Below are 22,120 nucleotides of genomic sequence, written 5' to 3'. Positions count from 1 at the left end.
CTCTCAAAAATAAATAAACTTAGAAAAAAAAAGTTTTGGTGCTTAAGGGCAAAGTTCCAGTTATGGATATTTAGTAAATTTCCCACACCCTGGTCTTGCTGGATAAATAAGATGACTTTATATTTGATGTAGTTTTGAAAGTATTTGTCATGTTTTGTTTCCTATGTGTATGATCCTAAGGGACACATCTCATTATAGTACAGAAAGGGTATAATTTGGATAAAAATACTGGCTTTACAGTATTTTGTAAATTTTGTAAGTTGCTATGGGCACCTGGATCTTGTTGAAATGTTTCCCTACAGAATGTCTTATTTCCCCATATAGATTGTTTTATAGAGAAGAAAATAATACTGCTTTATAGCCATAATTTTTTTGTACAAGCTGTTCTGAAGTATATGTTTTTACTGTATTTTCCTACTGCCATGAATATGTTGAGTACCTTTGTAATAACAGCATTACAGGTATGTTTCTGTGAGAAGTAGGTCAGGTGTTAAACTTGTAGACTCTTTTTGGTTTTGTAGTAAATTGTTTCAAATTGATTTTTCACCCAGTTAGAGAAATGACTGTTGTGGTTTATGAGGCCTTTCTTGGCTCCACCCCTACCTAGTTCTCAGACCTCACCTTATCACTACATTCCCTCTCCTACTGAACCCTCTTTCAGTTCTTTAATTTTGGACCTTGCCTCTAGACCTTCTGCATCTCAGCTCTTTCCTTTGCCTGGCCCCCTCCTCATTCCACTTGTACTTTCCTGGCTAAATCTTCTTTTGGAAACCTAAGTTAAGTACCCCTTGCTTCGGTTACTGCAGGATCCTTTGTGTCCTGGAAATTAGTATACGTTAACCCTAAAAATAAAACTGCCAGTTATTTTACCAGTAAAAATGGGTTTACTGGGAAATAACAGAATTACAGTGTGGGACATGCATGCAAGCTAAGGCAAACCATAGACAAGTCCCACAAACAAAGGAGAGGAACTTTATTTTATAAAGGAGGAGGAAGTTGGGACGGGTTATTTTGAAGGGAAGCCCATTGGAGAAAAAGGTTCAAGGTGATGCTGGTTTCTCACTGGCTGAGTTGCAGGGATAGTAGATATCTCATAGGAGATGCAATGTACATCTCTCTCTGTTGGGGCCTGTAATTGATACTTACCTGTTAAAGATTTTTTTGTTAGGGATCTTTAATTGATAATTCTTCTTGTAATTAACATTGAGTGGTAGAGCTCCCCCTTTCAGCCTCCCAAGTCCACTTTAGTGAGGTTTCCCTTTATTAATTTTCACATATGTAAAGCAAGTTGTTGAAAGTACTTGTTTCTTGGGTTCCTTTGCTATATTTTTTCTCAGCACATTCAGGGCCTGTCTCTGACTTATTCACCAGTATATCTTCATTGCCTGGAATGCACCTTGCACAGTGAAAATGCTCAGTGAACATGTGTCAGAGGCAGTGGAAAGACTGATGAATCAATCAGAAATGGTGTGAATTGGGGTGGTTACTGTGAGCGCAGGTCTCAGACATAGGACAGTCCTGGCGGACCTCCTGTTGATTCAGAGAATTCATGATCATACCAGGTGTGAGCTACGTTCACATGCAAGTCCTGATTCTTCTTCATTTGGATAGGAAACTTTGAAATTCTGTGAGTGGCCAATCATAACTACCTGGGTCATAATTCATCTTTGCGAATCAATCTGTACTTTAATTTGTATCTGCCATGTTATAATTGCACATTTTTTTAAAAATGCACATTTTTTTCTGTAAGCCCTCATAAAGTGTCATTAATGTTTCACTTGGAGTTTCTTAAAGATTTTATGTACAGGACGTTGAGATCCAAAGCTTTAAATTATGATTTAGGAATACTTCAGCATTATCTTTTTTGGCCTCTGTTATGTGTATAGTGCTAATGGCTGAGTCCCTACAATGATTATTTAGTGATCCATATCAGATTGCTTCCTTTAAACAAAGGCAGGAATAATAATTAAAAACAATTTTGGGGGGCGCCTGGGTGGCTCAGTCGGTTAAGCGGCCGACTTCGGCTCAGGTCATGACCTCGCAGTCCATGAGTTCGAGCCCCGTGTCGGGCTCTGTGCTGACAGCTCAGAGCCTGGAGCCTGTTTCAGATTCTGTGTCTCCCTCTCTCTGACCCTCCCCTGTTCATGCTCTGTCTCTCCCTGTCTCAAAAATAAAAAAAATTAAAAAAAAACAAAACAAAACAATTTTGGTATACTTTTTTTTTTTTTTTCTCCTAATCAGTTTTTATTTAAAAGAAATTTTTTTCTTCCTTCACTCAGGTCCTCTCCACTGTACCACATTAACCCTGAAAGACTAGCTATACTCATTCCTGTCCTCTGCTGCCTCAGTTTCTGTTGAATGGTGTTCTCTTCTGGTATGACTATACCCACACAGGTGGCTCCAACAAGCACCAGGAAGAATGAACGTTGGTGGAGCCATCCACGGGAAGCATGATGCACTCAGCTCTCAGACAACCATGAAATAAATGAGAGGACTTCTGTTGTAGCCTATCTCCATTTTCAACCACTCATTCTCATCCTTGAGTGGTAGCTGTTGAAGTGGAATTTGCTTTATTTAAACGAAGACTCGTAAGACAAGATTTCTAGATCTAACTGTTGGTTAGAAAAAACAGATAAAATAAATTTTCTTAGGGCAGCTGACTGGTTCAGTCAAAGGAGCGTTCTACTCTTGATCTTGGGGTCATAAGTTTGAGCCACATGTTGGGTATAGCTATTTAAATTAAAATACTTTAGGGGTGCGTGGGTGGCTCAGATAAGCGTCAGACCCTTGGTTTTGGCTCATGTCATGATCTCACAATCGTGGGATCGAGCCCCACATTGGGGCTGAGCACGGAGCCTGCTTGGGATTCTCTCTTTCCTTCCTCCTCTGCGCCTCCCCCAGTTGCACATACTCTTGCTCTCAAAAGAGAATAAGTAAAAAATGTAAAACACCATTACAAATTTTTTTCCTTACCTGAATTAATAACTTGTCAATTTTGGAAAACGTAGGAATGCTTATTGACTGGTTTCTTTAACTGTTTTTATTTTTTTATTAAAGTTTTTTTAGTGTTTGTTTATTTTAGAGACAGAGCACAAGTGGGGGAGGGGCAGAGAGAGCCAGAGACAGAATCTGAAGCAGGCTGCAGGCTCTGAGCTGTTAGCACAGAGCTGGACAACCCACGAACCATGAGAAGATGACCTGAGCTGAAGTCGGACGCTCAACCGACTGAGCCACCCAGGCGCCCCTCTTTCACTGTTTTTAGATCGTTGGTTGGGTCAAGATCATTACTATTGGTTATATTCAAAGTACTGTGGTTATATCCAACAACCAGAACTAGACTAAAAGCAGTGTTATGTGGAGGAGGGCAGGGAGAAGTATTTGGTCACTAGCATTTTAAAGAATTTAAAGCAATAATAAAATTGACTAAAAGTTTGCTTTTTTATTGTCACCACGATTCTGGACAGACAATTCATCCCCTTTTGTTTGTACCCATCTTGGATCTCTCCTATCATCCTGACCTTGGTAGGCCACTGAAAAAAGGCATTTGTTACAAGGCTATGGAACCCAAAGATAGGGAGGATGTCTTGGCGTCCCAAGAGTGGAATCTGGAACTGGAAAGCTGGCAGGAATCTAAGCAGCTCTTCTCAGATTTTCTTCTTAGGCTATATTCATCTCTGCACACGAACTTTATCTGTCTCTACTCCACAGCTCCCAAATTCACTTGGTCTCAGTTCCACACTAGTTAGCATCTTTATCTTAATCTCAGATTCCAGGGTTAGAGAATCTGATTGGTCCAGCATGGCGTCAGGAGTCCACTCGTGCACTAACAAGCTGTGTCCAGGGCACAGAGTTATATAGGACCGTCCTGACTTTTGAGTCCCACACCTCAACGCTGGGGCAAGTTCTCCGAGAAGAAGAATGGATTGGGCACCTGTGGCAAAAGGTGTAGATATGTATGTATGCATTTTTAAATAATAGCTCACACATGATTTTAAGAAACATGGTAATAAGTAGAAGGATGCCCTTTTCCCACTGAAGTAACCACTTGTGATCCTACTTTTAGTGCCTTTATTTGTGTTTTTTTAATTGAGATCTAACACACAGACATGAAATTAATCATTTAGGTATGTATACTTCAATGGTTTTTAGTATATTCACAGTGGTATGCAGCCATCACCACTATCATTTTCATCATTCCCAAAAGAAACTCTGTACCTATTAGCAATCACTCCCAATTGCCCCCTCCTCCATTCTCTGTCAATCAGTCTACTTCTGTTTATGATTTACCTATTCTGGACATTTGTATAAATGGAATAATACATGTGGGCTACTGTGTCTGGCTTTTCACATAGCTTAATATTTTGAAGGTTCAACCATGCAGTGGCATATATCAGCACTGTATTTCCTTCTTATGACTGAAGATAATATTCCACTGCACGGATATACCACATGTTTATTCGTTCATTCGTGGATGGACCCTTGGGTTGTTTCCACTTCTTGGCTATTGTGAAGCGTGCTGCTGTAAATATCAGTGTACAGATTTTTGTGTTTTCACTTCTTTTGGGGTATACCTAGGAATAGGCTTGGCTACTTATAATGGTAATTTATCTTGATGTATATATACATATATATGGTGTGTGTGTGTTTTAGGTTTATTTTGAGAGAGAGAGAGAAAGTGCACACTCATGAGAACAGTGGAGGGGCAGAGAGAGAGAGGGAGAGAGAGAATCCCAAGCAGGCTTCACATAATCAGTCGGGAGCCCGATATGTGGCTTGAACTCACAAACCGTGAGATCATGACCTGAGCCAAAATCAAGAGTTGGATGCTTAACTGACTGAGCCACCCAGGTGTCACTTTTATGTTTAATTGTTTGAGGAATTGCCAAACTATTGTCCAAAGTGGCTGTACCATTTTACATTTTCACCAGCAATGTGTCAGGTTTCCAGTTTCTTACATCTAACATTTGTTATTTTCTGTTTTATTAGTTATAGCCATCCTAGTGGGTGTGAAGTGATAACTTCTTATGGTTTTGATTTGCATTTCTCTAATGACTAATGATAATAGCATATTTTAATATGCATATTGGCCATTTGTATATTTTCTCTGAAGAAATGTGTATTCAAATCCTTTGCAAATTTTTTAGCTGGGTTTTGTCTTTTTATTGTTGAGACTTGAGTTCTTTGTATATTCTGCATACTAGACTTACCAGATATATGTGATTTGCAAATATTTCTACCATTTTGTGGATTGTCTTCACTTTCTTGGTGTAATGCATTTCAATGTAAGCTTTTAATTTTTTGTGCATAATACACCATAGTTTATGTAGAGGAACAGAAAGCACAGAAAAACTTTCATAACATTCTATTTGTATATGTTCAAGTTTTTAATTTGATGAAGTCCAATTTATGTCTTCCCTTTGATTGCCATATTTCAGAACCCATTGTCTAATGCCAGATGTAAAAATTTATACCTATGTTCTAAGAGTTTCAAAGTTTTAGCTCTTAGATTTAGGTGTTTGATTCATTTTGAATTAAATTTTGTATAAGGTATGAGGTAGGGATCCAAATTCATTCTTTTGCACATGGATATCCAGTTGTCCTGGTATCATGTGTTTTTGGCTTATTTTTTACACTTGCCAGTTTATTATAAAAGATATTATAAAGTATTCAGATGGACAGCCAGATGAAAAGGTGCATAGGGTGAGATCTGGAATAGTACCTCGTGCTTTTGTCTCCAGGGAACTGGAGTGTGATAGCTGCCTCCCAGCAGTGGATGCATTTGCCATTCTGGAAACTCCTGCACTGGTTTTTGAATAGTCTGTTCTGCCCACTGAATGGTTGCCATTGAATGACACCTTTGTCAAAAAAATCACTGGACCATAGATGTGTAGCTTTATCTCTGAACTCCCAGTTCCGTTGGTCTATATGTTTATCCTCATGCCAGTACCACATTGCCGTGATTAACTTTGCAGTGTTTTTAAATCAGGAAGTGTGAATCCTTCAACTTTGTTCTTTTTTAATATAGTTTTGGCTCGTTAGAGTCCCTTGCATTTCCATATAAATTTAGAATCAGATCGCCCATTTTTGCAAAGATAGTCAGTGGGCATTTTGGTAGGGATTGCATTGACTCTTTTAGTTCTTTTGATAATAGAGTATAGTTAAGATTACAGACTCTAGAGCCACACTGCTTCTTAACTTCTGAACCATACTGGGTATTTGGCTCCCTGAGTCATTTTTTAAAATATTTCCTTTTTTTTTTTTTTTTTTAACTACTGAATGATTTTCAGTAATAATCATGAAATGAAGCTTAAAGTATTATATATTTCAAAATAGTATAGTTCTACTTATTGCTTCTATCACCTTCTTCTGTACGCACCCCCCCACCCCCACTGATTTTAGAATTTTTTTGTTGAGTTCCACTGTAATGATGTTGTTTCATGTTGGTATGGGTACCGCACATGAGATTGGAAGAATTTTGTTTTAATTGTGTAATTCTTTGAATAACTTCCCAAGTTCCTACAGGACAAAAAAGAAATAATTGATAATTAATAAGTGAATTCCAACTACTTGGCAATGGCAAAGAATGAAATCTGGTCATTTGTAGCAACGTGGATGGAAACTGGAGAGTGTTATGCTAACTGAAGTAAGTCAGGCAGAGAAAGACAGATACCATATGTTTTCACTCATATGTGGATTCTGAGAAACTCAACAGAAGACCGGGGGGAGAGAAGGGGGGGGGGGGAGTAACAGGGAAGGAGGCAAACCATAAGAGACTCTTAAATACTGAGAACAAACTGAGGGTTGATGAGGGGTGGGGAAAGTGGGTGATGGGCATTGAGGAGGGCACCTGTTGGGATGAGCACTGGGTGTTGTGTGGAAACCAATTTGACAATAAATTTCATTAAATAAGTGAATTCTGATAAAACAAGCAACTACAAAAGACACAAGTTAGGCAGTTCCCAAAATCGTGCCCCTGATGGTAATGTATTGTCATTGTTAACGTTTTTTCTTTTCCTTTTCCTTTCCTTTTCTTTCCCTTCCTCTTTCCTTTCCTTTCCTTTCCTTTCCTTTTCCCTTTCGTAGAGAGAGCACACACACCAGCAGGAGAGAAGGGCAGAGGGAGAGAGAGAATCCTAAGTAGGCTCCATGGTCAGTGCTGAGGCCCACGCAGAGTTAGATGCAGGGGCTCGATCTACCATCATGAGATCATGACCTGAGCCTAAATTAAGAGTCAGTCACTTATCCAACTGAGTCCCCCAGGCGCCCCTGTTAATATATTTTCGTGATTCATTCTTTAGTTATAAAGCAAATAACAGTTTGATAAGAATATATTTTAGTATTAAATACTAAATTCAGTGCAATATATACGTGTGAGCTAAAATTTGCGCTTCCTATGCCTTTTGTTTTGCACTGTTTTAAATATTAAACACACTCCCAAGTTGTCTCATAGAAGATAGAGTTGAAATAATTCAAGTTCTGTCTCTTCATCTTTACAAACACTGTGGTGTTTATTTAAAATCTGTTGTATGCACGTAGGGCTCTAGAGTGCCACACAGGGATTGGGGGATACTCACTGCCCCTAAGAAACTTTGGACTGTTCTGGACCACTGAGAGATTTACTGTCCAAACAAATGCACGTAGCTGAATCTTGATTGGAAAGAATCTTGACAGTATTTAGTCTTCCTAGCCATGAATGTGGAATATTTCCCCATTTATGTAGTTCTTGTGTTTCTTTCATCAGGCTTTTATAGCTTTCCTCATACAGATCTTATACATATTTTGTTAGATTTATATACAAGAATTTCGTTTTGGGGATGCTAATGTGAATGGTTCTGTGTTTTTAATTTCAAACTCCACTTGTTCATTGATAATATGTAGGAATATGATTGACTTCTGTATACTAACTTTGCATTTTGCAATCTTGCTATAATTGCTTATTAGTTCCAGGCGGGTTTTTCTTTTTGTTGATTCCTTTGGATTTTCTATGTAGAAACATGTCTTCTGTGAACACTTTTATTTTTTCCTTCTTGGCCAGTATACCTTTTCTTTTCTTTTTTTTTTTTTTTGTCTTAATGTATTAGTTATGGCTTCTAGTACAGTGTTGAAAATGGTGAGAGGGCCATCATTGACTTGTTCCTATCTTAGTGTGAAGCTTCTGGTGTTTCACTTATTTTTAATTCTTCAGTTGCTTTCCTTTTGAATGTAGAGGCATATTCTAAAGTTGTTTTTTCTCTCCAACTTTAGATACCATTTCAGAGTTTCCATTTCATAAGATGAGGAAATAGTGTCTACACAACCCTCCATTGCTTGTACCCAATTTTTGTCATTGTGCCACAAATGTGGCACCAAAGTTTACAGTGCTCTAGTGCTTTGTCTGATCGTATTATAAAGGTCAAAAACCAGTGAATAACATTTATGTTATTATGATTGTATAATAGCTTTCCCTACAGAATCTACTAGGGTGTTTGGACCAGTAGGGGAGGAAGTAAAATCCTGTCATTAAATTATTTTGCTCTAAGGACAGTGTTTCTACTTTTTTTTTTTTTAACATTTATTTATTTTTGAGACAGAGAGAGACAGAGCATGAACAGAGGAGGGGCAGAGAGAGAGGGAGACACAGAATCTGAAACAGGCTCCAGGCTCTGAGCTGTCAGCACAGAGCCCAACGCGGGGCTCGAACTCACAGACTGTGAGATCATGACCTGAGCCGAAGTCGGATGCTTAACCGACCGAGCCACCCAGGCGCCCCTTAAGGACAGTGTTTCAAGAATCAAGGTCAAAAGGTTTCTCTTACACTCCAAAGTTTACTATCAAGCCATAATTTATCATTTTTCATCATGAAATAGGTTTTGCACTTTATCAAGTGCCTAGTTTTCTATCCCCTGAGATGGTTATATTTTTTCTTTAATCTTTTAATGCCATAAATTATACTCTTAGGTTTTCTGATTATAAACTACTTTTGTATTATTGGGATAAGTACTGCGTGATCATGATTTCTTTTTGAATACTCCATTGGATTCAGTTTATAGTTTATATGGGAGTTTTGCATCTTTATCTTTTGTGAACAGCTTGGCTTGAAAGTGCATAATTTTCTGGACTTGGGACTTCATGGGATTGAGAGGAAAGATCAGCAGTTTTTCTCTCGTGCAATATTAGACATACAGTGTTCTTTGACCAGATAGTGATAACCAGAAGAGCTCTGTCTGCCAATCTTGTGGCAGTTTTGGCAGTTCATATTCTTTCAGAAATTTATCTTTCACCTGGATTTTCAAATCTGTTTATAGTTCATAATATTTTGCATAGTTTTTAGTATTTCTGTTATCTATAGCATTTTCCCTTTTTTCATTTTGTTCTACCTATAGTTACTCTTTCCTTTTAGTATTGTGTTCTGTGTCTTGTTTTTATTTGTATGATTTTGTTCTTTGGGTTTTCTTTGTTCTGAACTGGCTTGCCAAAAAATTTAGCTATCTTAACATTAATTATTTGTATTAGTATTTTTATTCTCCATTTTATTTATTATTCTTCTTATTCTTTGGATTTTCTCTTCTAAAAGCTTCTTAAGTTGAAAAGTAATAAGCTCATCTATTTCCATTCTTTCTTTGTACTTGATAAGCATATTCGAATCTATAACTTCATAAAAACCACCTTAGTAGCCCACAGACATTAAGCTGCACAGCTTTCTTTGTTATCCGTCAGGGAGAATTTCATAATTACTCCCTATGGAGTCCTCTCTAAATTATGGATTATTTATTATCATGGGCTTCTCTGTTTTTAAAAATCATTATAGACGTAAGGGTGCTCATGTATTAAGCTTCCCTTTTGTACTGAGTTCTTATCTTGTCACATTTTGGACAGAGAACATACACCTGGCATCTGTTGAGGCTTCCTCTGTGACTAGTACGTAGAACTTTTTGTGAATGTCACATGCTAAAAATGTACTCTGGATATTTTTATTTATTAGAGAGCTTACTATCTTCATACCTGCTGTGTATTTAATTTTGTGTTTCATGCTTGATTTATGTTTCTGAGAGGGCTGTGTCAAGTCTTTGTGATTTCTGTTTAGTCTTTCTCCTTAGTTCTGAAAGTTGTTGCTTTATGTATTTTGAGGCTATGCTGTCAGGTACATACACACTTCCTTGAGCAGTACTATGTTAAAACTTAATTTACTTGTATTTGTTTTCTTGCATTTCCTTATTGAACAGAAATTTGACATCATATTCAATAAGTTCTTCCAGCATCTCATTCATATTATTTACTAAGAAAGAACTATGATCTCTTTGTGGATGTTCTTCAGCTTCTTCGTTTTTAAAATTTTATTTATTTTGAGAGAGAGGGAAAGAGAGAATCCCAAGCAGCCAGAGCCAGATGCGGGGCTTGAACTCACAAACTACGAGATCATCACCTGAGCCAAAATCAAGAGTTGGACGCTTATTCAACTGAGCCACCCAGGTGCCTCAACTTCCCTTTTGAATTATTCCTCTCATTTGTGCTAGTTGCTTTTTAGGTTTGTTGCTTAATTATGATGCTTGGACTCCCCCCCCCCCCCCCCCACTGCATTCATGAGTTAATTCTGTTGTTTCTTAGACCTTAGGTCTTCCTCTTTAGCGGATTCTTCATTTTATTTATTTTTTTTTTTTAATTTTTTTTTTTTTCAACGTTTTTTATTTATTTTTGGGATAGAGAGAGACAGAGCATGAACGGGGGAGGGTCAGAGAGAGAGGGAGACACAGAATCGGAAACAGGCTCCAGGCTCCGAGCCATCAGCCCAGAGCCTGACGTGGGGCTCGAACTCACGGACCGCGAGATCGTGACCTGGCTGAAGCCGGACGCTTAACCGACTGCGCCACCCAGGCGCCCCGGATTCTTCATTTTAAATTTAAAAATATTTTTAAGAAATATTGTGTGAGAAGAGAACAAGAGATTCATCACATAATGATAAAACAGTTCACTAAGAGGCCCTACATGTAAATGCACCTAACAGCATAGCTTCAGAATACAGGAAGTAAAAACTCCTGGAACTGGAAGGAGAAATAGAGAAATTTGTAATTATATAATTATAATTGGAGATTTTACCACTTCTCTTTTAGTACTCTACAGAACAAGCAAATAGAAGATAAGCAAGGATTGGGGCACCTGGGTGGCTCAGTTAAGCATCCAACTTTAGCTCAGGTTATGATCTCCTGGTTTGTGAGTTTGAGCCCTACGTTGGACTCGCTGCTGTCAGTATAGAGCCCATTTTGGATCCTCTGTCCCCCTCTCTGCCCCTCCCCTGCTTGTGTGTGCACATGCGCGTGCTCTCTCTTTCTCAAAAATAAATTTAAAAAAAAAAAGCAAGGATTTGGAAACACTGCAAAACACCATCAACCAAATAAATCTAATTGACATTTGTAGAATGCTCCACCAACATCAGAACATACATTTTTTCTGAGTGCGCATAGAACATTCACCAAGATAAGCCACATTCTGGATTATAAACAAATATTAACAAATCTTAAAGAGTTGAAATCATCAACTATGTTCTCCAACCATAATGAAGTCAGATTAAAAATCAGTAACAGATGACAAGAAAATTCAAAGTTGTGGAAATAATATTTCTAAATAATCCATGGATCAAAAAGTCTCTAGGGGAATTTTAAAATATTTTGAACTAAATGAAAATGAAAACACAGCATATCAAAATTCGTGGGATACAGCCAAAGATGTGCTAAGAGGCATTAAGTGCATTTATCAGAAGAGAAGATCTCAAATCAATAATTTAAGCTTCTGTCTTAAAACTAGAAGAGCAAAATAAACCCAAGTCAAATAGAAGAAAGGAACTAATAAAGGTAAGGCAGAGATGAATGAAATTGAAAATAAGAAAAAAGAGAAAATCAATGAAACCCAAAGCTGTTTGTTTTATTTTTTAAAAAAGATCAGTAAAATACAGAAGCCCATAGCCAGACTAGCAAAGGGGAAAAAAAAAAAAAAAAAGACATAAATTACTAGTACCAGGAATGAAAGAAGAGCTACCACTACAGACTGTATGGACATGGAAAGGATACAAGATAACTCTAAGGACATCAATTCAACAACTTAATGGAGCAGTTCTTCAAAGAACTGTATTTCCTATTTTTACTGTGACAAATCACCACAAACTAAGGGCTTAAAACAGTATAAACTTATTATCTTACAGTTCTGGAGGCCAGAATGATGGGAGTCTTACTGGGTAAAATCAAGTTGTCAACAGGACAGCATTCCTTTCTGGAGGCTCTAGGGGAAAATCTATTTCCTTATTGTTTTCCAGCTTCTGGAGTCTGCCAACATTTCTTGGCTCATGGCTCCTTTCGAGTTCTTTTCTCCTCGCTCTGAAGACTTCTGTCTCCCTCTTCCATGTTAAGGACCCTTGTGATTATATTGGACGCACATGGATAATCTCTCTGCTTTAAGGTCAGCTGATGATCAACCTCAATTCTATCTTCTACCTAAATTCCCCTTTGTCGTGTAATATATTCAGTTTCTGGGGATTAGGATGTGGCCATCTTGGGGCGGGGGGAGGCATTATTCTGCCTACCACTCCACATATTCATACTCCCCCCCAAGGTAAAATAACTATCAGCTCTCTCCCTCTTTCATGTGTCTCCCCTACAAAAGCCTCTGTTCTAATTTTTGTTTCTGTGATTTTGCCTATTCTTGGTACCTCATGTGAGTGGAATCCTACAATATTTGTCCTTTTGTGTCTAGGTTATTTCACCTAGCATAATGTTTGTAAGGTTCATTCTTGTTGCTCTCATTGTTTGACAGAGTACAAAGATAATTCATGGAAAAGGATATTTTCAACATAAATGTGGGAACAGTGAGACATTGTTTGCAAGAATATGAATTTTAAAACCTTTAAATCTCATACTTTATACAAAAATTAAAATGTGTCACAGTTTTAAGTATAAAATTTAAGACTGTAAAAATATAAAACTTCTAGACGTAAGTAGAAGATCTTTGTGACCCAGGGTTTGGCAGTAAGATCTTAGACATACACCAAAGACACAATGCATGAAACAAAAATTTGATAACCATCAAAACTAAAAACTTCTGCAAAAAAATACTATTAGAATGGAAAGATAAGCTATTAACTAGAATATATGTGAAAACCATAGATGAGATTTGTATCCAGAATGTATAAAGAAAGCACAATGGTAATTAACCCAGTTTTAAAAAGGGCCAAAGATTAAATAGATGCCTCACCAATTCAGCATCATTAGCCACTAGGGAAATGCAAATCTGAACCAAGATGAGATGTTACACACCTATTAGAACAGCTAAAATTGGAAAACATAGTGACAGTACCAAATGTTGGCAAGGATACAAAGAACTTGATCTTTTATACATTGCTGGTAAGAATGCAAAATGGTACAGCCACTCTGGAAAAGAGGTGGAATCTTAACTGTACATTTACCATATACCCAACTGTCCCATTCCCAGGTTTTTACTTAGAGAAATGAAAGCCTACGTGTACACAAAAACCTCTACGCAAATGTTTAGTTGTTTTGTTCATAGTTGTTAAACTTGGAGACAATCTAAATGTCCTTCAGTGGGTAAATGGAGAAACAAATTGTCATTCAGCTATACTGTGGAATACTATTCAGCAATCAATAGAAATGAACTATTGATATACTCCTGTGTTAGGGTTCCCAAGACCACGTCTATCTTGAGAGACTCACTAGAAGGACTTAATGTGACTCCGTGTATAGTTTTATTCAAGGCCAAGAGTTATTACAGCAGGATAGTAAAGATACACAGCTGGATCATAAGGGAAAAAGACACAGATGAAGTCTGGAGGAATCCACGTGTAGGCTCCCTTATTCTGTCTCCCCTGGGAGAATTCATGGATTGGAAGACTCTGTTAAGATGTCAGTTCTCCTCAAATTATCTGTAAGTTCAACACAACCCTAATCAAAATTTCAGCAGACCTGACACAGAAGTCCATGAGCTGGTCCTCACAATTACATAGACATGTTAAGGATGACAATAATCAAGACAAATTTGAAGAACTTAACTATTTGATTTTTAACACTTAAGACCGAGCCATAATGGTTAAGACAGTAATGAATATAGTATTAAGACAGCATAAAGATAAATAGATCAGTGTAACATAGCAGAGTGTGGAAATAAACTAACATAAGTACAGTGAGTTGATTTTTGATACAAGTGCCAAAGCAATTCAGTGCTAAAAAGAAAGCCTTTTAATTAATGTTGGAACAAGTGGATATCTTTTTGGGGCGAAAATGAGCCTCAACCCCTATGTCACAATATAAACAAAAACATTAATTTGATGTGGGTTTACAGACCTAAGTATGGAAAATAAAAAATGTAGAATATCTTCATGACGTTGGGGGTCAGTTACTATGAAAGAAAAAAAACTTGGCAAATTGGACTTCTCAAAAGACACCACTAAGAATGTCAGAGAGATAAGGGGAAAATAATGTGCCGTGCATATGTATCTGGCTTCATCATCTGTTAGGTGGCATGGTCTTGTTTGTATAACTTTCTTTTTTATTTATTTTTTTAAAAGTAAACTCCACACCCAATGTGGGGTTTGAACTCAACCGCTGTAAGGTCATGAGTTGCATGCTCCACTGACGAGCTGCCCTCCTCCCCTCACCCCCCAGCATGTCATGTTTCTTACTCAGATGCAGTCAGAATAGCAACGTTGCTGTGGCTGTCATGGCTGTGTATCAGCCTTTTCTTTAAACATCCATTTTCACTGAAAGCAAAAATGCCCATTCTTATTTATTGTCCATTTTGGTAATCCTTTATTGGCACTCCTGGTACAACAGCAGCTCTCTTTAGTATGCATCACATTCACTTAGAGGGCATTTTATTTGTGTATTTTTTTTTTTTTTATCGCGATTTACCAACAGCACTTTATTTTTGTCTTCTCGACATCTCGTTCCACGGCCTCCTTGGCCCTTTCTGCCGGGGCATCAGAGTCCAGCGTTGGCACCGGCCGTGTAAACACTGGCTGCAGTTCTCCTCCTCCTCTGTTGTGACTCTGACTTCCTCCTTGCAGACATTCCGTATGGGCATGACCGGTCCTGTCAGCTGGGTTTGACCGATTTGAGGTCTTCCGGAGAGCCCTCCCGGAGAGGGGGAGAGAGAGAGAGAGAGAGAGAGAGAGAGAGAGAGAGACACAGAACCGGAAGCTGGCTCCGGGCCCCGGGCTGTCAGCACGGAGCCGGATACAGGGCTCCAACTCACAAACTGGGAGATCATAACCTGAGCTGAAGTTCGGGACCGAGGGCGTCCGGGAAGGAGGATGGGCCGGGAGCGGTGCTGCCACCACGGCACGCCGGCCTGCAGGACTCTGCAGACTGGTTCTGCCCTCTTGGATTCCACCGAGATCACTGGTTCAGGCTGCCTCCTTGTGGACGAGCCTCTCGAGACTCTTCTGAGTTGAAGGCCCTGCCCGCTCGCACTTGGGTGTGACGCCGCAGCGGTGGGCAGGCGCAGGGTGCGGGTGAGGCACCAGGCCTTTGGTCTGTGGATCTTCCAAGCTGGCTGGTTGAACCACAGGGCACGCGCCACTGTGGTCCTCGTGGAAGTGGGACTTCGGGGTCCTGCCATTCCGGCCGCGGGCCGTGGCTGCTCCCAGAGGGGACGGCCAGCGGGAAGGGACGGGCGCCGCAAAGCCATTTAGGCATTTTAACGTTTTTTGTTTTTTTTTTAATTTTTTTTATTTTTGGGACAGAGAGAGACAGAGCATGAACGGGGGAGGGGCAGAGAGAGAGGGAGACACAGAATCAGAAACAGGCTCCAGGCTCCGGGCCATCAGCCCAGAGCCCGACGCGGGGCTCGAACTCACGGACCGCGAGATCGTGACCTGGCTGAAGTCGGACGCTTAACCGACTGCGCCACCCAGGCGCCCCCATTTAGGCATTTTAAAACGCAGATTGCTAGGCCTCAGCTCCAGAATTTCTGATTCAGTAGGTCTGGAATGGGCTGGAAATTTTGGATCTTTAACAACTACTCAGGTGATTCTAATGATGGTGGTCAGGGCACTCGCTGAGGACCAGTTTCCCGGTGGATTTAACCCTCGTTGCACATCTGAATCACCTCAGGAGTTTATTCCTCCCTCCTTTTTTCAGAATTAGACTTGGCTCAATTAAATGAAAGTGTTTGGAAGCCCTGCTAAGCATGGTGTTAGTGGAATTTTATGAACATTTCTAACAGAATCCGCTCGTCACAAATAGTTCCTTCCTTTACTTCACGGCACCATAGCACCTGTGTGATGAATATAAATGGTGGAAGTATTGGCTAGCTATGTGGTTTGCTGGTTCTCCCCGAGCAGATAATTCCTAATTCTGTCAATAATTCACTTTGGTCTTGGCCAAATGCTGTAATTTTTTTCAAAGCCTTGGTTTTCTTTTTTTTTTTTTTTTTAAGATTTTATTTTATTTTTATTTTTAATGTTTATTTATTTTGGAGAGAGTGAGAGAGTGCAAGTGGGGGAGGGGTTAGAGAGAGGGGTTAGACACAGAATGTGAAGCAGGCTCCAGGGCTTGAGCTGTCAGTGGGGCTTGAACTCAGTGAACCGCGAGACCATGACCTGAGCCAAAGTCAGACGCTTAACTGACTGAGCCTCCCAGACACCCCTAAGATTTTATTTTTAGGTAATCTCTACGTGCAACGTGGGGTTCAAATTTACAACCCCGAGATCAGGAGTTGCTCCACTAACTGAGCCAGCCAGGTACCCCGCTTTTCTTCTCTTTAAAAAACATTTTTTTTTAATGTTTATTTATTTTTGTGAGAGAGAGACAGAGAGTGAGCGGTGGAGGGGCAGAGAGAGAGAGGGGGAGACGCAGAATCAGAAGCTGGCTCCAGGCCCCGAGCTGTCAGCACGGAGTCTGACGCGGGGCTCGAACTCACAAACTGTGAGATCATAACCTGAGCTGAAGTCAGCCGCTCAACCAACTGAACCACCCAGGCACCCCTCTTCTCTTTAACATGACATTAGAAACACCTTTCTCTTCATTTTACAGTCATCATTGTAAGAGTTGTCAATGGATGCTAAATCTGGGGGTGGGGCAAGATTTGTAATAATTATTTGCATGCTCTTGAAGTGCCTCCTGCAGATTACTTAACAGTTGCAGAGGGGAAAAAAGTAACTGTACTGTGGAGAGATTGGCTACCCTTTTGACTGGGTGGTTAAGGTGAACATCATCAGTGAGGGGAAGGTGGACATTTGTCTCTAGATGATACCATTACAAGGACACAGCATTGCTTAGGGAATAGTCTGATAGTGCACACCTGCAATCTAATCATAAGAGAACATTAGACAAACCCAAAGTGAGAAGCATTCTATATTTTTATCTAGGGTTTGTATTCTTCTTAAATATGAATGTCATAAAAAATAAAGATTGAGGAACTGTTCCAGATTGAAGATTAAAGAGACATGATAGCTAAAAGCGGTCAGTATGTGATCCTAGACTGGCTCATGTACCGAAGAGGAAAAAGTGCAATAAAGGATAGTATTGGAATATGGATGGTGGGTTAGGTGTAAAAAGCATTAGTTTTGAATTTCCTGAGATTGGTAACAGTACTGCTAGTTATGTAAAATAATCTCTCTATTCTTAGGAAATGCATATTGAAATAATCTAAAGGCAAAAGCGTATGGATGTGTGTAATTTAATCTAAATTGGGTCAGAAAACTATGAGAGCAGATAAATGGAGCAAAGACAGAGGTATTCTTTGTACTGTTCATGTGATTTTTTGGAAAGTTTTGAGATTACTCCCAAATTAATTTTTTTTTTAAAAGAACATCCTCTTTTTATTTTAGGATAGCTGTAAGGGGAAAAAATCTGTATAAAAATGTTTTCAAAGAACATTGTGCTTTACAAATGATGGTTCATATGCTGCTTTGCGTAGCTTTAGGCCTGGTTCTGTGGTGTTCTCGGCTAGGGTGTTGGCTCCTGAGAGCCTGCACGAGGTCACCATGCCCTTCCTTGTGATACCCAACCCCCTGGAGGGCAGCCCCCCCCCCCCCCCCGCCCGGGTGCCCAGTGCAGGGCTGCACCTGAACGCGAAGTGCCACACCTGACCTGACCAGAGTCTGTTGTTACGTATTGTAATATTGTACATGTAGCTGTGAAAAGTGCCTTTTTTTTTTTTTTTTCAGCCCAAAATGGAGTTAATCCTGACTGGGAGAAGAAAGTAATTGAATATTTTAAGGAAAAGCTGAAGGAAAATAACGCTCCGAAATGGGTAGGTTTATTGCTGCTGGGTTGGGCTGACTTCCAGGTTCTCTCTGTAGAGTGGTAATCCACGTAAAATTTTAAACTATATATACACATTATATATATACTATATGTATACATTAATGTGCCCTGTCTTCTGCATTAAGTGTATACGTATTAAAAGATTTTGCCCTCTTTCAACTGAAACGTCGAGCAATTCGGTGCTTCTATGTTGGTGCCTCTAGATGGCAGTAACTGACCATATTACTACTCTCTAAGACCAAAAAAAAAAAAAAAGGTGTGAGTCTCTATTATCTTTGTTTTATTGCTTTCATTTAAAAAGAATTGGCATGTACTAGGTTGTTTTTAATGTTTATTTATTTTCGAGAGAGATGAGAGACAGAGTACAAGCAGGGGAGGGGCAGAGAGAGAGGGAGACACAGAATCCGAAGCAGGCTCCAGGCTCTGAGCTGTCAGCACAGAACCTGATGTGGGCTCTAACTCACGAACTGCAAGATCATGACCTGAGTCGAAGTCAGGTGCTTAACCAACTGAGCTACTCAGGTGTCCCTGGGATGTACTCGTTTTAAGAGAAGAGCTCAGTAAGGCAAATGCCTTTCTGCTACTTGTGAAGTTTACATTAGAGTCCAATGTCATTATACAAACTAGGAAGAACTCAGTACTTTTATGCCCAGCGCTTATGTTAACTGTTGAGATCATTGGCTTCCTCATGGGGTTTGGGGTGTGTGTGTGTGTGTGTGTGTGTTGCAGTTTGGGTCTGGATATATAGTTTCTGTATATGTGCTTAATGTTTTACAGATAGGAGTATTGACTTATTTTCCTTTAAGGTGCCATCATTGAATGAAGTTCCCCTTCATTACTTGAAACCTAACAGTTTTGTGAAGTTTCGCTGCATGATTCAGGATATGTTTGACCCGGAGTTTTACATGGGAGTTTACGAAACGGTTAACCGAAACACAAAAGCACGTGTATGTATTGCTTTTTTTCATGAAACTTTCTGTTTGTAATTAGTGGTATTAATCTTATCCTTGTTGTTTCTGGTGGTTTTGATTCAGATATACTGATATGATACTGTTATTCTTTGTTTTGGATCATAGGTCCTTCATTTTGGAAAATACAGAGATGTAGCAGAGTGTGGGGTATGTATCCTTAAGATGTATAAAACATTTTTAGTAAGAATTTTTTTTCTTAAATGTTTATTTTTGAGAGAGAGAGAGAGAACACAAGGGGGTGTGGGGCAGAGAGAGGGGGGTGGACAGAGGATCCAAAGCAGGCTCTGTGCAGACAGTGGAGAGCCCGATGTGGGACTCACAAACCATGAGATCGTAACCTGAGCCAAAATTAAGAGTCAAACGCTCAAACCGACTGAGCCACCCAGGTGGCCCAATATGAATTTTTTCTTAAGTAGCAAATTTATTTCCTTTGGTTGATCTTAAATGTATTTATCTTGTGTGTAAGTAAGTTCTAAGAAGTCACATGAATGTTTTATTTACCTTTTATTTGAGTTTCTCTGATGTGGATGTATTTTTGATCTTCTAAAAATCTCTTGGAAGGTGGAGTACTATAAATAACAAAACTAATTCCTTTTCCTAATATCTCTATACTTGGTTAAAAAATTACAGGTTATGATAAGTTATTTTAAAATAACAGTGGAAGCTTAATTTAGGACTTAACACTTGCTTAATTAAATTTCATTAAATCCTGTCACCTTTTTGTAGGAGGAAAAATGTTTTTAATAAACTTAAGCTTTCTTTGATAAAAAGAAGTAATGGAAGCTCTCTTACATATCATGGGAAAGGCAAGAAGGCAGAGAACACCAGGCAGGATTATGTTTGGGAAAGAGATTGTCTTGAGGTAGAAACTTACTAGGAAAGCAGTTATAGAGAGGACCTACAGTATATCTGCAGTTTTTTAAAAATTGCTTTTCTGATAAAAGCAAAAATATCTCCCACGTTTTACTTTTTATGTGTTTTTCATGTGGTTCTATTGAAATTGATGGTAATTTTATTGTTGGGGAAAAAAACAGGTATCATAGGTGGGGATTGATCAGGCAGGTGCTTACGTAGAAAGGTGTTACCTCTATTCTAGGGTCTAGTTCTCTGGTTTGCTGATCCAGAATCTTAATTTAATCAGATTATGTAGGGCTTTTTATATTTTGGGAGTCTGACTCCTGCTTACCCGAACCTTAAGAGATTGATTTATAACCCTCATACCAGCCGTTAATTCACAGTAGAAGCTGTGCCTGGCTGAATAAAGTGTTCTAGTTCAGGGGCCAGTCTGAACAGAACAGCCCTAATTTGGAAGGTTGCTGTGAAGATTACATTCAACAAAAATGTATCTTCCTACAGTTATTTAGGGGGACCCATGAAAGATGGATTTGTTCATCTTAACACATGATGAACCAGGTCTCCCGACGTCTTTTTTTCTTTTACAGTGTTTCTACAAAGTAAAATGTGGGAGTAAAACGTGGTGCCAAATCGAATGAATTAACTTTATAAATGCTTGCTGCCTCCCTTTTTTGAGGAATCCTGAGGCATATTAGCCTAATGTATTAATAAATACACAGTTTTGTCCAGTACACAAAATGCAATATCACCATAGATTACCAAATCTCAGCATCTGGAAATAGGAAAATAAAACAGATGATGTGTCTGTCCACGTGTGACACTTCCGAAGGCAAATAGTTTCTATTGTTTTGCTAAAGGTCATAAGTAAAAGCACCAAACTAGGAAAACTTGGGGCCTGGAAAGAAAGCAACATGCTGAAAGCCCAGGTTGTACATATTGGTTAAGGCTCACACTTGATGTCTCTTGGGTTTGTGGGTCCTTGGGCCCTTGTTTTTTACCTTAAAAAATGGAATATATATATTTTTTTACTTCTAAGAATTTTTTTGTACTATAAAAGTAGTATGTACTTATTAAAGTAACATTTTAATATTACATCCTGGGTTCTTTCTTACCTCTTAGGATTTTCTAAGTGTATTTGAAATAGAGAACATGCCTCTTTTAGGGAATAATATCTGACTTCGATCTCATATCAGTTACCTCCTAATGAATATTTCATTAAGTTCCTGTTTTGTAGGCTGATTCTGATCATTTTCTATGAAAGAGACAATGGAAGTACCGTGTATCCTGTTTATTAAAAAGGATTTAATTTTGTAACAGGGTGCTGTGTATTACGGATTTGAGGGAAGCTAGTATATTCATCATTGCATGTGAAATGATTTTATGTCCATTTTCCTTTTTAAAAAATGACAGTTTGGATTTGGTATTTGTTTTTTAGTTCTTAATGTGTAATATTTACAATGATTTTATAAATAACATGAAAAAAGTGATTTGCTAATTAAAATTTTTGTTTTTGTTTTTCTTAGTAAAATTTTAAATATATTTTTTGTGTACATCACAGCCTCAACAAGAAGTTGATTTAAACTCTCCACGAACTACCACATTGGAAAGACAAACTTTCTATTGTGTTCCAGTGCCTGGGGAATCTACGTGGGTAAAAGAAATATCCTTTATCTGAAGTTGCTTCCATATTGAATGGTTCCTGATTATTAATTGAAAAGACCACGATTAGGGGTACCTGGGCAGCTCAGTTGGTTAAGTGTCCACCTCTTGATTTCCACTCAGGTCCTGATCCCATAGTGTGTGAGTTCAAGCCACGAATCCACCTCTGCACTGACAGTGTGGAGCCTGTTTGGGATATACTCACTCTCTCTCTCTCTCTCTCTCTCTCTCTCTCTCCCTCCCTCCCTCTCTCTCTCCCTCCCTCTCTCCCTCCCTCTCTCCCTCTCTCCCTCCCTCCCTCCCCCTCTCCCCCTCTCCTCCCTCCCTCTCCCTCTCCTCCCTCCCTCTCCCTCTCCCTCTCCTCCCTCCCTCTCCCTCTCCCTCTCC

The 22,120-nt window shown here is 39.1% G+C and overlaps 1 protein-coding gene across 2 annotated transcripts in view; it reads left to right on the top strand.

Moving 5' to 3' along the window:
• The window catches only part of MCMBP (minichromosome maintenance complex binding protein), a 51,211-nt gene that overhangs the window by 2,240 nt on the left and 26,851 nt on the right, over positions 1-22,120 (top strand). For both annotated transcript variants that reach the window (XM_049646543.1, XM_049646544.1), the window contains exons 2-5: positions 18,149-18,234; positions 19,055-19,195; positions 19,325-19,366; positions 21,633-21,734. In XM_049646543.1, the coding sequence (XP_049502500.1) occupies positions 18,149-18,234; positions 19,055-19,195; positions 19,325-19,366; positions 21,633-21,734 (371 nt within the window). The remainder of the gene's footprint in view (positions 1-18,148; positions 18,235-19,054; positions 19,196-19,324; positions 19,367-21,632; positions 21,735-22,120) is intronic.

This window comes from Panthera uncia, chromosome D2, assembly GCF_023721935.1.
Source record: "Panthera uncia isolate 11264 chromosome D2, Puncia_PCG_1.0, whole genome shotgun sequence".
In the NCBI taxonomy this organism is placed as follows: Eukaryota; Metazoa; Chordata; class Mammalia; order Carnivora; family Felidae; genus Panthera; species Panthera uncia.
This window is presented reverse-complemented; position numbering and strand designations above follow the sequence as displayed.